This window comes from Leptodactylus fuscus, chromosome 4, assembly GCF_031893055.1.
Source record: "Leptodactylus fuscus isolate aLepFus1 chromosome 4, aLepFus1.hap2, whole genome shotgun sequence".
In the NCBI taxonomy this organism is placed as follows: Eukaryota; Metazoa; Chordata; class Amphibia; order Anura; family Leptodactylidae; genus Leptodactylus; species Leptodactylus fuscus.
Window position 1 is genome coordinate 35546422 of NC_134268.1, and position 15950 is coordinate 35562371.

A 15950-nucleotide genomic window follows, 5' to 3' on the forward strand; every position below is an offset into this window, starting at 1 on the left:
TCAGGGCAGATCCTGGGAGCGAGAGGAGGCACCTGGGTCTGTCCTAAAATACTGACAGTGTGGTGAGACCGTACAGTGCTATTTTGTTTGTTCATGTGGTTGGCAGTAAGCCATACGTATAGTTAGCATTATACTGTTTAGTTAGTGCTCAGACGAGCAGGGCTTTCTTTGATGTTTTGTCTGAAGTTAAGGCTGTATTTTATTTTGTGCCTTTAGTCAAAGTTGATTTATTTTGCTGTTTTTCCAAATAAACCTGTATGCACCAGACATCGTGTCCCTATCTCTGACTGTTTGGGTCCGCACCACTGCTGCTACCAAGCTACCTTCCCCACACTATTTAAAGAGTAATAAAACAGAAGTGTGATGTAGAATTCTCGTGTATGTCCGAGTATTGTAATTTTTTTTTTTTTAAATATTCAAGAGAGGGGGCAGATGCTCTATAAAGGCTTAATGGTGCAGATTTATGATGTCATAAATGCCAGTCTTCATAGTCTTATTGCCAGTGGAGGGTGCACCTCATATATGAAGAGTTACATGCCTCCTCATAAATAAGGTGTATCCTCTGCCGGGTGGTGCATTTGGAGGGAAATGTACTCCAGCATAAATTTCCCACGTCATTTATGCCAAATTTCTAGCATAAATGACAACAAATCTGGCAGAAATAACAAGAGTTACCATTAATTTGGTGTACACCTAGGCCACTGTGTCAAAATTTGGCTTTATAGAGGACCTTTCACCACTTCTGGCACTGGCAGTATTACATACCTCTAGTATTACATACCTCTAGAAAGCTTACAATGTGCTGAATTCAGAACAGCTTTGCTGGTATGCGCCTGGGTACCGGAGATCTGTGCTGTTAGTTTTGGCACCGACATCTCTCCATTGTCAAAAGGGCAGATCTTACAGCCTAGTGTCATTGTGTAGCGTACTCTTATATAGCCTTGTACTGTCAGAGGGTTGTTCCTCCCAGAACAGTGATGACACTAAGCAGTCAGGCCCGCCCTTCTGACAGTAACGGGATATTAGTGATATCTCTGGCACGCAGGTACTTACGGTCAAAGCTGAGAGTGCACTAAATTCAGCACATTGTAAGCTTTCTAGTGGTATGTAATACGCCGGTGCCAGAGGACGTAAAGGTCCTTTTTAAGTCATTATGTATAATATGGGGTTTAATAAAACAATAAACAGGGGTGTAACAAGTAACCATGGGGCCCCTCAGCCACACTTGTAAGGGGGCCATACTCTATGTACTCTATTATCAGGATTATTCACACAGTGATGTCACCATGGGGGGTGGGGGTGGGGTGGAGGGTAATACACACAGTGTTCTTACAGTACAGATAATACACACAGTGATGTCACAGTACAGGGATAATGCACACAGTGATGTCACAGTACAGAGATAATATGCACAGTGATGTCACAGTACATGGATAATGCACACAGTGATGTCACAGTACAGGGATAATGCACACAGTGATGTCACAGTACAGGGATAATACACACAGTGATGTCACAGTACAGGGATAATACACACAGTGACGTCACAGTACAGGGATAATACACACAGTGATGTCACAGTACAGGGATAATACACACAGTGATGTCACAGTACAGGGATAATACACACAGTGATGTCACAGTACAGGGATAATACACACAGTGATGTCACAGTACAGGGATAATACACACAGTGATGTCACAGTACAGGGATAAAACACACAGTGATGTCACAGTACAGGGATAATACACACAGTGATGTCACAGTACAGGGATAATACACATAGTGATGTCACAGTACAGGGATAATACACACAGTGATGTCACAGTACAGGGATAATACACATAGTGATGTCACAGTACAGAGATAATACACACAGTGATGTCACAATAAAGGGATAATGTACACAGTGATGTCACAGTGCAAGGATAATACACACAGTGATGTCACAGTACAGAATAATACACACAGTGATGTCACAGTACAGGGATAATACACACAGTGATGTCACAGTACAGGGATAATACACACAGTGATGTCACAGTACAGGGATAATACACACAGTGATGTCACAGTACAGGGATAATACACACAGTGATGTCACAGTACAGAGATAATACACACAGTGATGTCACAGTACAGGGATAATACACACAGTGATGTCACAGTACAGGGATAATACACACAGTGATGTCACAGTACAGAGATAATACACACAGTGATGTCACAGTACAGGGATAATACACACAGTGATGTCACAGTACAGAGATAATACACACAGTGATGTCACAGTACAGGGATAATACACACAGTGATGTCACAGTACAGGGATAACAGTACTGTAACAGCACGGAGATAATGCCCACTATGACATCATAGCAGAGTGATAAAGCACACATCAAAAAGATCACTGTGTACATTGTGACATCACAGCCTATCAAGAAAATAATTACAATGATGTCACTCACAGACATTATTATATCCCAGTAAAGTAATGGAGTCACATTCAGTTCTCGGTCCACAAGACAGGAGATAAGTGTCACATCAATGGATATAGGACTGTTGGGTACCCCAATGATCAGGAGAATAGAGGACTGAAAGTTCCCCAATATCCGCCCTGTGAATGACATGCGTTGCTGGCACCCTATTCTTTGCTATGAGGTTTCTAGGCCTGCAATCTCCGGCAGCCACATAGAAGTGTTACACAATGCATGGGGACTTTGCCTGATGATCGGTCAGACTCCCAAAATATGTCCTACCCTGTAAATAGGGGATAAGTGTCTGTAACGGTACAACCCCTTTAACCGGATGCAAACCACCTAAAGATTGGACACATACACTGATTTATACTCGGCTTGCCTATGAGAACTGAAGATAACATAGCCCTGGCTGTCCACTTTCATGCAAAGAGCTGGCAGCCTGAGGTCAAGGCCTGGCTATGACCCTGCCCAGAAGAGTATTGACGTCTCCGGTATGTAAGATGCAGATTAAAGGTATACATTGGCGGAGATCAAAAGCAGTTACTATAAGACTAAACATTTGGCGTTTTATGCATAAGTGACTACATCTGATTACTTTGCAAGTTGGGCAATGTAGCTGGATAAGGCGAGGAAGCAATGTAAGCTCTTTTACTATTACGCATGAGCACTGGAAGGCTTCAGCCACAAGAGTGGATGTGCAATTGTAAACCACTTCTGAGACTCCTTCTTGACCTCCATCAAACAGAAAATAATAACAGTAGTTGCGGAACAGAATTTGTCTCAGTGGGAGTTTCATTATTCCGAGTTCATCTGAAGTTCTGTGTACAGAATGTGGCATAACTCACAAGTTCCTGCCCACAGCCAGGATCGCCTGCCAAAACAAGCTGCCGACTCTGTGATTAAAGGTAAAACATCAAAAATGGACAAAGTGTGCGTGAAAAACATCAAAGCACGGACATTTTTTTAATCCTAGAGGATAGCAACAAGCATCCTTATAAGCCCGAGACATGCTGTGATCAATGAATGCGAATACCTTCCTCAGCTGTTTTTTTTTCCCCCTTTATAAGATGACGCGGGCATAAGACAAAACTATTTCTCCGGGCAACAGAATACCTGACATGCCTCTATTCCTCCTGTACGAGCAGATATTAGGAGGAGAGGCGGCCACTAACGTACCGTTACCTAGACATAGACTGTGCGCCCGCCATCAGTCTTAAAGGGGTTGGCCAGTTTCAGCAAATAAATTGCTATTGTTTGTATCATGAAAAGTTGTACAATTTTCCAATTTACTTTCTGTATCAATTCCTCATGGTTTTCTAGATCTCTGCTCGCTGTCATCCATTGTATACTTCCAGTAGATAAAAATCAGCCCATACTCATGTGATGGCCATACAGAACAGGGATCAGAGCTGTCATGTGTATCCACTGGAAGTATACAATGGATGACAGCAAGCAGAGATCTTGAAAACTGTGAGGAATTGGTGCAGAAAACATATTGGAAAATTGTACAACTTTTAATTATACAAATACACAGTCCAGTGACATTAATGTGACCACCTGTTAAAATCCAGAATAACCACCTTTGGCAGAGCGGACCGCTGCGAGACGTGCAGGAAGAGAGGGGATGTTGTGATGATGATCACTGGGATGTTGAGCCATGCCTACTCCAGTGCTGTGGCCAGCTGTGCTAGGTTACGTGGTTCAGCATTCATGGCGCGAACAACCCTATTGAGGTGGTCCCACAGATTCTCGATTGGGGTCAAGTCCAGGGAATTTGCTGGCCAAGGGAGTACGGTAAGCTCATCCTGGTGCTCCTCGAACCACACACATACACTGCGAGCTTTATGACATGTCGCATTGTCCTGCTGGTAGACGCCATCATCCTGAGGAAAAACATTTCGCATGTAGGGGTGAACATGGTCCGCAAGGATAGATGCATACTTGTGCTGATCCATCGTGCCTTCCACAATGATGAGTGCACCCAGATGGCTGATGACACGCGCCTTCTGTGATTGGTTATTTAATGTTGATGTCAAAAATAGGCTGTGGTCACATTAATATGACTGGACTGTGTAATAACAGTTATTTGCGGAAACTGGACAATCCCTTTAAGTATAGTTGACTAGGTTAGACTGTTTGCTCTCCCGTTGTCAGTCTTACCATTGTATTTTTATACGTAGAGTACATCATCTTTACAAGCCATTCTACCCAAGTTGTCATGCTTTTAAAGGGATTTTTCAGGTCTTAAAGGGGTTGGCCAAGATTATAAAAACATGGCTGCTTGTTCCAAAATGAGCCCTATGCCTGTCCAGTTGGATCTAGTGTATTGCAACTCAGTGCCATGGAAGTGTATAGGACTTAAATGCAATACTACAGACAACCTATGGACAGCTTTTGTCAAGACCAACAAACTATTGTATATGTATGGGTGCTCCCGCCTCTCCCCCAATAGATAATATTGAGGTTAGTATGAAGGGAAAGGGAAAATATGGGAATGGGCATACTGAATTTCAACACCTTATCGGTGCTGTCAAAGGTGACTAGCAGCCACTTGTTGCCTAATCGGCACCTTAAAGCATTGATGGACTATTCTGAGGAGTCTAAACCTTAAGATTCATCAAAGTGGAGTGGCTGAGGCTGAGCTGTAGTAGCGTGGACAGACAACGCACTTGTATGGATAAATAATGCAGGGGTTGCTGACCTTGTCGTAGCTCCTTCATTATGATCTTAGGGTTCCAGGGGTCGCCCAGCCAACAATGAAGCACTTATGACCTGTATACCTGTAATCACTAGACCATAGTAAATCATTGGTTTATGAAGAATGTTACATAACTTATAGACCATTTAGCCCACTCTGCACCTCCAGCCATAAATGTGTTTCTATCTTGATGCAATAACACATTACACCAGACCAACTCATTTCTGATGTGCATTAAGTGTGTGTGTAACCCTTAGAGGTTTTGCACCACAAATCTCTCTTCTAGTGTAGTGTATCTCCCATGGGACAAATACCACTGCTACCAGGTCAAGTGCAGAGTCTACAAGGTTATGTCTATAATGTCTAATTCTTGACTTCTACTCCTTCCATTAGGTCTTGTTCGCAATAAGTCACAGTGACGCGTCCAGCCCCATATTGTGTACAGGATGGACGCCAGAAGCGGCTCTGTACAGACGATCGTTCACGGGGCTCGGTGTCAGCTCCCTATCTGTCATACGGCCTGTCCTGAGCAAAGGCCATAAAAACCCTTTTAATCTAGAGCCGTGGTTCTCAACCTTACTAATGCCGCAACCCCCAACCATAAAATTATTTTTGTTGCGACTTTATAACTAATTTTTTGCAGTAGTTGATGATTTTACATTTGCCCAGTGATTATAATTCATAGCTTAACTTCCTCCTCCAGCTTCCTCAGTTTAAACTGGGGGGCAAATAGGAAGGGACATTAAATTGAGGCAGCTGGAGAGGGACATTAATGTTCAGCTGCCCCCAGTTATATGTCCTACTGTAGTTGCCTCCAGTTTAATGTCCTCTCCATCTGCCCCCAGTTTAATGTCATCTATGTCTTCCCCCCACAGTTTATTGCAACCTTCATCTGCCCCCACAGTTTAATGTCCCCTCTATGTGCCCCCAAAAGTTTAAAGCCCCCCTCATATGCCCCACCCATCTTAATGCCCTCCTCCAGGTACCCCCAAGTTTAATGTTCCCCTCCAGTTGCCCCCAGTTTAATGTCCTCTCCATCTGCCCCCAGTTTAATGTCCTTCTTTGCCTACCTCCACAGTTTAATTCCTCCTCTTATCTGCCCCCAAAGTTTAATATCCCCCTCATGTGCCCCACCCTGTTTGATGTCCCCCTCATATGCCCCCTGTATATTGTTCCCCCAGCACCTGCCCCCACAGTTTAATGTCGGCCTTGAGCTGAAAAAGTTTAACATAAACACTGATACTCATGTCTCCTTGCTGGCCTGCTGTACAGTTTGCAGTCTCTTATCCCGGGAGCTACAGGCAGGATGTGAGTGACGTCATCACATTGCACCTACAGATCCCGAAGCAAGAGCACGCAGGGGTACAAGGGCGAGGCAGAATCTGTCCGCTCCTGCTTCACCACTGTATTAAACTCATCTGTGCCCTTTCGGGACGCAAATGAGTTTAATCTGGTACATACCTCCCACCAACCAAGACCGTGGGACATGACCCTGAATCCGGGACGGTTAGAAGGTATGGGAATGGTGTATCAGTTCCTAAGACCATTGGACATATGTGTTTTCCGATGGTCTTAGGCGACTCCTGTGAAATGGTTATTCAACCCCCAAAGGGGTCGCAACCCACAGGCTGAGAACCGCTGCTCTATAGGGAGCTACCTTACAATAGGTGTCGCTAGGAGCACGTTCTTATTTTTTACCAATGAGGTCTTATTTGCATATTACTTACCCAGAATTCTTAGCAGGGCATGACTTATTGTCATCTCTCCCTAATGAGAGACATTACCTATGTGTTATAATATCATGACACCCATAGTAGTAATGTATATTATAAGGCTGGTTTTACATGGCAGGTTCAGGCCTTGAAACTCGGTCCATGTATCGGCCACATTTGCCAGTCTGAACACAGCATGTCTGTTCAGCTGAGCTTGGTTGTGTGAACCTGGCCTTAGAGTTAGTGAACAGTCTGTATTAAGCCAGGGTCTACGGAGCAGTGCCTACTTTCGATAAAGCTCCAATTCCCATATACGCTCTTTAATACCCATCTTCCTCTGTCAGTGGTTTGGTGGAAACTATCTGGATTCTCCGGGACAGTAAAACAAGATAATCTCTTAAAATAATGTTATTCTTCAAGTAATGTCTATGTAAATAAAAGCTTTTTATCCTTCGAGAACGCTCTGTTCTCTAGGAGGCTTATGGAAAGTGGATATTGAATTACTATATTATTTTTGATTGGATAATCTTCATCCGCCTTTAAAACTCTAAGTCCTGTAACAAAAAACACATGAGGGCTTGTGTTTCATTCTGAAAATGATTGTCAGCTATTGTAATATCTGCGCTTATAACATTTCTCATAGACTGTGCGTGGTCATATTCCGTAAATGCTGGTAAGGCTAAGTTCACATCCGCACCGCGTTGTCTGTCGGAGGAGTAGAACAACGGACAGGTGGACCGCTACAATAGTGGATACATTAGGAGTCCGGTGGACCCCATTGACTATGGTTATACTTATACATAGCAGATGGGTTGGACCTGTTCCAGCCAGATTTTTGGGGGTGGAGGCCATCAGTGTATCACAGGACAGCCCATTTAATAAAATTCTACACTGTTCCATCCCTTTTTCTTTTTTTTTTGCATTATACTAACATATTGCCCCTTTGAAGGCCAAAAGGACACTCTTTTGGACTCCTCCTTATTACCAGAACCCTATGGATGTGCTTAGCATGAGTTTTCCCTGCGATAAGTACTAGATCCAAAACATAATTCAATAAGGAACATTGTAATAATCATAGATCAGATAGGTTACGTTCAACATCCATACCTGAGCATTTGTATTCCGGATCCACGCCCTTGAGGAGTGCATCGAAGAGCGATATTTCCACCTTCTGTTTTCTGTGATGGCAGCTTATGAGCAAAGAAGGTTGGGAAACAATAAGATGTAAAAATGGATTCAACTGTAAGTCTCCGGTTCCTCTTCTTCCAGGCTGACGCACAATGGTGATGCCCAGAGCTTGTCGAGCAGAAGACCTTGTAGAAGCATGGAGACGTTCTAGAGAAAGCAGACCAGTTTTTCCATTTGCCGGAGAAGAAGAGTTGCTAGTAAGAAGGTCCTCAGCAGTGAGCGAGGATATACACGACTGCACTGATCTGTCCAATTCCTCCGTTTCTGTCGTGGACTGGTTCAGAGAACTTTTGCCCACTTTCTCGTTTTCTCTACTTTCCGATTTAGGCATGGCAGTACACGAGTAGGACATCAAGGAGATGCGGCTGGCAGTGATAAATATATCGAATGGGATGAAATTCAGATTCTTTACAATGGATGACTGTTTGGACGGTCTCACTATTCTGTGATGACTTGTACCACTTTGTGGTTCGATCTGGACTATTCTTATTTTCACACTGTCACTACCGATGCCACTGTCTTGGGCTCCGCTATATCGCGACGATGTGTCCACTGTGCGACCATCGGTGTAATCTCTCTTCTGATGCTCTTGTTTAGACACCTGAAAACAGATTAAACACTTGGTTAACAAGATAAGTCACTGCCAAATTGTAAAATACTATAAATTATATATTCCTCAACACTTCTGAGGGGCATCCATGGTGGATCTCTCCAGTTGTATAAAAAACAGAACTAGGTAGATGTAACAGTAAGGACCAACGTTCTACAAGGTACAACACAAAACCTGACCACACAAACAATAACATTTAACTGATTTGATTGATAAAAAAACAATAATTTTGGCACCTTTAATATTTTCTGTTTAAGTCTGATTCAATATGGCCACTACAAACACCATGAAGCCATTATATACACATCTCACATATGTCACATTTTTATTTTTTATATATTATTAGTTAACTAGCATTAAAAAAGTTGGAGGCTGCAATCTTCATTCCAGCATTCACAGGTTTCCATAGAAAATTAAAAAAAAAATGCTCCTCCATCTTGTTTATTGTAAAGTGCAGTGTGATAATGTAATAGGTACTATAGTAATATCACATCTCAGTCCTCTTATTAAAGAGGACCATTCATCATCTCCACTATCATCAACTCTTCACATCCTTAAATTGATGCTGCTCCACTGATTTTGGCTCCTTTTAATTTTTTTCTGTAGCCCCTACCTTTCCCGAGCTATCAGTGTTAAGCTGAGTTCACACAGAGTTTTTAGGACCGGATTTTGATGCGAAATCCGCCTCAGAATCCGGCTCCAAAAAACGCCTCCCATTGACTTCAAATGGGAGCCGTTCACTTCTTTTTTCCACAAGCGTTTTTTTCCCATTCGCGGAAAATAGAAGCAAGCTGCTCCATCTTACCATGTATTCCGCGGCTGAATCCACCGCGGTGCCCGTGGCACGAGACTCCCTTCCGACTAGGCCCATTCATTTGGGCCTAATCCGGAGTGGAATGCCAAGTGGGGCTAGCCGTGGGAAGCGGTTTTTGGACTGGATTCTGAGGTGACATCCGTGTCAAAATCCAGTCCAAAAAACTCAGCTTTATAAGTTTCAGCATCCAATATGTTAGGCTGTCCACTGCCAGGTGGGTGGTCCCAGTGTATCTTCTCCAGTTGACAACAGCACCGATTGCTCAGGCCTTGTGGGGGCTGGACGACAAAATTCAACTATGCCAGAATCAGTGGAATCGGTGAAAGATGCAAAGAGGTCATTTTATATATGTTTCATCACATATTACAAGTTGTAACTGGAAGTACAAATTAAGTGTAAGTTCACATCAGTGTTCAATTGAAGGATCCATCTAATGAAGGAGCCCAACAGATTCCAATGTGGCCCCATCACATATCAGATATGGGACCCATCACTTTTCTTGATGGAAATGTCCTGTGTGCAATTTTGTCCACAAATTTAGATGGAGTCTTCAATGGAGCCTCTGACACAGAAAATCTATAAAAATAGTCTCAATTTCCAAGCATTAGAATTACCCTGCCTGTATATACCGTCATCTCTAACGTCAACATAAAATCCGCCAGCAATAATATTACAGCCGCGGATACAGAAGAGGTAAATAAGGTGTGTAGCCACACACTAGGCATACAGAGCCATACTTACAGAAAACAACACGGTATAATGACCACTTGTACTGCCGCGATTGGATAAATGACTTGTCTAATGATGGAAGGCCTCTGGTAATTGAAGAGACCAACAAGGCAAGTGTTTTACCACCATTTCTAAGTGTAAAGAAGCCGGGATCCTCTAGACATTGATTTATTATGCACGCTTCTGAAACTAATTGAGTATATTAACAGTCTCCCAAGGGTACAGTGAAAAAAATATGGCAATTACTTAGAATGACTACTGGAAAACGAGAAACTTCAAACAGCGCCCGGGGCTTAACTACCGATCCCTGCGCGCCTGCGGTCACCTGCTGCACTGATACAAGAGATGCCCTTAGGTATAGCATTCCTCTGGGTAAACTCCAGCGCGAGGTGGGGAGGGCAATAAAGGCAAGATTTGTGAACGGGAACAAAGCGAGTAACCAGAACCATCTATCTGTAAACATTTAAAGTGACCCGGGCTTTGCATGGAGTCCCAGCTGCTGGAATGTGACTATAAAGGCACCATTTATCATTGAGGGCTACCAGCAGACTCCTACTTGTATTCCTTGTACAGCAGACAATAAAGTTTTCTTTAATTAGCTACCGGTGTACATTAACATGATCGTGATTAAACCATAAAAACCAACCGTACGTTACTCTTGTACCCTCCAACAGATGTTCTAAATTATTCCGTCCGAAAATGTACTTTGAGCCTCTTTTTAAAAAGATCGACCTTCTGCTTTCAGAGAATTAAATGCATATTACTGTAGTGAAGAAGATAGTGTTTCAGACCTCCAGGCATATATTAAATATACTGGCAGGACATTAGACAAAATGCTTGACTTATTAGATACTTCCTATTCTAAACAGTGTCATCAAAGCCTAAAAACAAAATTCATATAAAAGCAACACAAAGCTTCCACATGGAAACCGTGCCAAAATCGCTCTACTTTCCAGCTAATGAGGAAAGGATGTGTACTCTTAACATATGAATGTAAGAGTTTCCAAGCATTCGCATTAGGAAATGTTCCTATTGGTTCCATATGGGGTATGTTAAATTAAACTCTATCGGTGAAATAACCTTCTTAAGATAGTTGGCATGATAACTGCAATTAAACGGGATTGAAAGGGCTGGGACAAAGGGGAATTTGGTTCAAGAATGACCAATTAGGATAACAGAAATATAGGTGGGAAGAAGCCAAATCTAATGGTTTAGATGCACTTGGGGTCATAGTGCCGATCCTGGCAGAGAGCGAGCAGTCAAATCGGAGCACTTGTTCACATGACTGAACTCATCTATGTACTATATGTATATATAACCATCTATATGTAACAGATGTGTATTAGACTGTTCACATCTGCTCCGTCAAATGTGCATTCTGTGCCCCATAACATGCTTGGGCTGGGTGATGAAAACTTGATAACCCCCCCAAATGGGCTCAGTCAAATACTGTTGGTGTCTATCATGTAATGTCTTTAGCACTTCCAATATTGTCCTTGCTCTGCTCTTTTTTTTTTTTTAATGTAGATGGTGAGCCCCATATTTTCCAATCAGTATGTCTTTGTAGTATGGAAGGAAATCCACAGAAACATGGGGAGAACATACAAACTCCTTGCAGATGTTGTTCCTGGCGGGATTGGAATCCAGGACTCCAGCGCTGCAAGGCAGCAGTGCTAACCACTGAGCCCCAGTGTTGCCTCTTATGATGGAGCAGAACAATGGAAATCACTGGTGGAAAAGTATACAAGACCAAGACCAGTTATAAAACTTCAGGCTGTTCAACTTGGAAAAAAAAACGGCTTAGGCCTGGTTAACATCTGCGTTTGGGTCATTCCGTTCCTCTCTCCGCATGAGAAGCAGCACTTTTGTCTCGCATTTTTCGCACAGAAACCAAGTGGAAACCACATGGACCCTATTATAATCTATGGGGTCTGTCAGTTTCCTAAGGTAACTGTTTTTTTTTAAAATCCAGATTAGGTTTCCATTCGGGGGTCCCCAAGCGGAATTCTTGAACAGAAACCCATGCGCAGATGTGAACCGGGGATGCCTTAATAACAATGTACAAACATATGAACGGACTGTACCGAAATCTTTCCAAAGACCCCTTTACACTCAGACCTGAAACCATATCAAGGGGCATCCTCTCTGTTTACCATATTCTTTGTAGTAAGAGAAGTGAGACTATGGAACTCAATGCCAAGATGTAAGGATGATGGATGACTTGTACAAGTTCAAGATGGGACCGGATACCTTTCTTAAAAGTAAAAATATCACAGAACTAGAATTTTGGGGCTAAGATGTTGATCCACTGACTAACTGCCATATTTGGAGTTGGGAAGGAATTTTTTTTTCGGCGAATGAGCAATTGGTGTCTGCCTCATAGGGGTTTTATTTTTGCTTTCCTCTAGAACAGGGGTAGGGAACCTTCGGCTCTCCAGCTGCTGTGAAACTACAACTCCCAGCATGCTCCATTCATTTCCATGGGAGTTCTAAGAACAGCAGAGCCAGTATGCATGCTGGGAGTTGTAGTTTTGCAACAGCTGGAGAGCCGTACGTTCCCTACCCCTGCTCTAGAATAACTAGGTAGGTTTTTTTTTAGGTTGAACTTGATGAACTTGTGCTTTCATATAACCTTATCCACTTACGGTATGTTACTATGTTAACAAAACAACTATTAACAGGATAAAAGGATAAATGAAATCCCAAAAAAATCACAAACACAACATTGGTAAGTTTCAGGAGACAACAAAAGAAATTCTTTCATATGGACCTGAAGAGTTGATTCCAACTTGATGGTGAAGACTTTCGTAAGGGTAGAGGTGTGGATGGACAGGGGTAAGAGGAGGTTCTTTTAAGTTGTCTCCAAAAATGATGTTTTTAGCCATTCCTGTACGGCAGTTTTCAATAGATTGTGCCAGCGCTAGCTGAATCACAGAGCTGCAGTTAAACAGTTACAGAGCCGAAGACTTCAGTATTCCACTAAAACAATATATTGCTCGCTCTGAACACTGCCAGATGCTTTATAAATCTGCAAAGTGATGGTGTACATGGGAGCGTTCCGCAGCCGAAAAATTATAGTTTCTTTCTTAAATCACTCCAAGGCTTTTTCCCATCGTATGCTTTCCAGCGCTTGCAGTAAATGTGAAATAGGTGATGAAGGCGTAAGTAGCAGAACAGAAAACATGAGTATTTCTCTCTTTCTCATACAGACACTTTGTATTAATAGCTGGACACCTCACAAAGCACATCCATGCCTTAGAAAGAAATATGTAAAAAAATATATGCAATAAAAAAAAAAGAAGTAAAAAAGTTAGATCCCACATGTGGAAGCTAAATGCACAAGAAAGCAAATTAAAGACAAGCTCTGGTGAAATATTCCCCTGTGTTAAATACATTATTCTATACAAGCCATCTGTCACTGAATAGTACTGCTACATGCAATTACAATGACTGGGTGTTGTATCATAACAGCAGTCCATGTATAAGCAAAGCGACTACCATGTCCATGGTTTATTACATGGTAGTCACTTTGTTATAGTTCATAGTATGTCCTTTTGCCCAAATATTGAAGTCGGTAGCACTGTCCTCCTTTCTCTCTCTGAAAATAATGTTTGCACAGATAGTACTTCTTCCTAGTCTCTCCCTGTAAATTACATCCTCAATAGTACGGCCTCCCTGTCAATGAAGTGGACAAAGATAATACTGCTTTGCTATCTCTCTCTGAAAATGATGTACACACATGCATTATACCCTCATAGACATTAAGTAGGACAGATAGTGCTGCTCCCTTGTAACAATACAATCACACAGTGCTGGCTCCTGGTCTCTTCTTGTGTGATGACCCCTGTGCGATGACCCTATGTAGTCACCGCTACACAGACTGCCATAACTAGTGACTATTGCTCCATCCTATGGTGAGTGGTGGCCTAAAACTGAGACCCCATCCAGAGTAGGTGAGCCTAGATTGGTAACAGTATTAACCAGAGTCTACTAGCCACTCTACTAGCCCTGAGGAAAAAAAATAGGCAAGTGTGCTCTTTTTATGTAAGAAACTTGCTACTCATCATTTTGCAAAATGGGAACGGTCATACTCTTCAAGACTTTGTCGGGTGTGTTGTATGATGGATCCAAACATCACCCAATGAACTCTACTCAACTTTAACGGGGTCTATTGGGTGCCGTCATTTTGATAGAAAAACACTGCAGAATGGCTTTGTCATCTAAATTGAGGGAACTGCAGAATAACGCCTACAATAGCAGTGCGAACATTGTCTAAATGGCTGCACAAAAGGAGGGAGTTCTTACTTACAAATGGGATTTATATGTTCTTATACACAAATGACCACCAATCTTTGTACTGGTTGAATCATCAAGAGAGATAAAGTTGTAAATGTAGTGTCCAACAAGGACCTTCCTGGAGGTATAATGCTGCATTCGATTGTTCTAATAATGTGTTTTGTGATGGATCTTTAAGGGTTAAAATCCTCCATTCCTATGTTGCGGTGCCATTCTGTGTAAATGGGAGCGGCCTTTGCTCTCTGGTTTCCAGAAGGTGGAAGGAGAGCCTAGAAACCCCCTCTTAGTTTGGAAGTGCTGGTGGAGATGCTGCAGAAGAGTGCAGACATGTTGAGGGCACCTCTGCTCTTTAGTTTGCGGCACTTAGACCTGAGACAGGTTGACCCACAACATTGGGACCCAAAAGTTTGCAGAACGAACCTTATGGCTGTATCCATGGCCCACCACACCCTGCATTTCCCCAATAGTGGCTGAAAAAGGGACCAGGTTTAATGCATTGGGAAAGGGGACTTGGAGCCAGAATGACCCCATATGAAAAGATAAGTAAAGAAGGAAGTGAAGAGAGGGCACCACATTCATTCGTGTATGAAGAGTGTCTTGTGAGTTGTTACCGCTTGCCTAAGAAACTGTGCCGCCATGTTATTTGTAACTGGAAGATTTGTTAAAATGCTACCCGTGCTTCCTTGTCTTAGACGCATCTAACATCAAAGGAAGCACAAAATCCGAATATCCCGGAGATGCCATACTAGGGAGTGCCCTGGGAGAAATGTCTACCCTCACCCTACTGGTGTGACTTCCATATCACTGTGCCGCACTAGGACCTGCCAGAGGTTTTTGCGTCAATGCCACCATGACCAGAGATGGAGTGAATAGCTGCCACCTTAGGCCTCCCCTGCTATGCAAAGTCTGTATTGTATCCCCAGGGACGTTGCGTACGCCCTTAGAGTATACTGAAGAATACGTAACCTTCTAATTTTGCCATAGAAGTGTAGCACAATGACTTCCAACATGCAATAAAGTACTGGAAAAACACCTCTGATATATGTGGGGTTTCCTATGGATCCACTCTCAGATGGACTGACATTTTAGGACCAGAACTTTGTGTGCCTATCAATGTACCAATTAAAAAGATTCTTAGAAAACGTTGGAAGAATGGGCCAGCCTTATGGAGGACAGGCAGTAAACCAGCGTTCACCCAAATATGGATTCAGAAGACAACTTTATTTGGCAAATAAGGGGGCATTCACACGGAGTAACGCCGGGTGTGTATCACAGCCGTACACGCCGGCGTTACGGCAGACTGCCGAACACTTCCCATTCACTTCAATGGGAGCGCTCGTAAACGCCGCTGTGGTACGGCTGTGATACACGCCCGGCGTTACTCCGTGTGAATGCCCCCTAAAGTTGTCTTCTGAATCCATA

At 42.8% G+C, this 15950-nt stretch overlaps 1 protein-coding gene across 1 annotated transcript in view; it reads right to left on the bottom strand.

The window, feature by feature from the left end:
• The window catches only part of VPS13B (vacuolar protein sorting 13 homolog B), a 705368-nt gene that overhangs the window by 176551 nt on the left and 512867 nt on the right, over window positions 1-15950 (bottom strand). The window contains exon 34 of the mRNA XM_075270303.1: window positions 7999-8680. Coding sequence (XP_075126404.1) covers window positions 7999-8680 — 682 coding nt within the window. The remainder of the gene's footprint in view (window positions 1-7998; window positions 8681-15950) is intronic.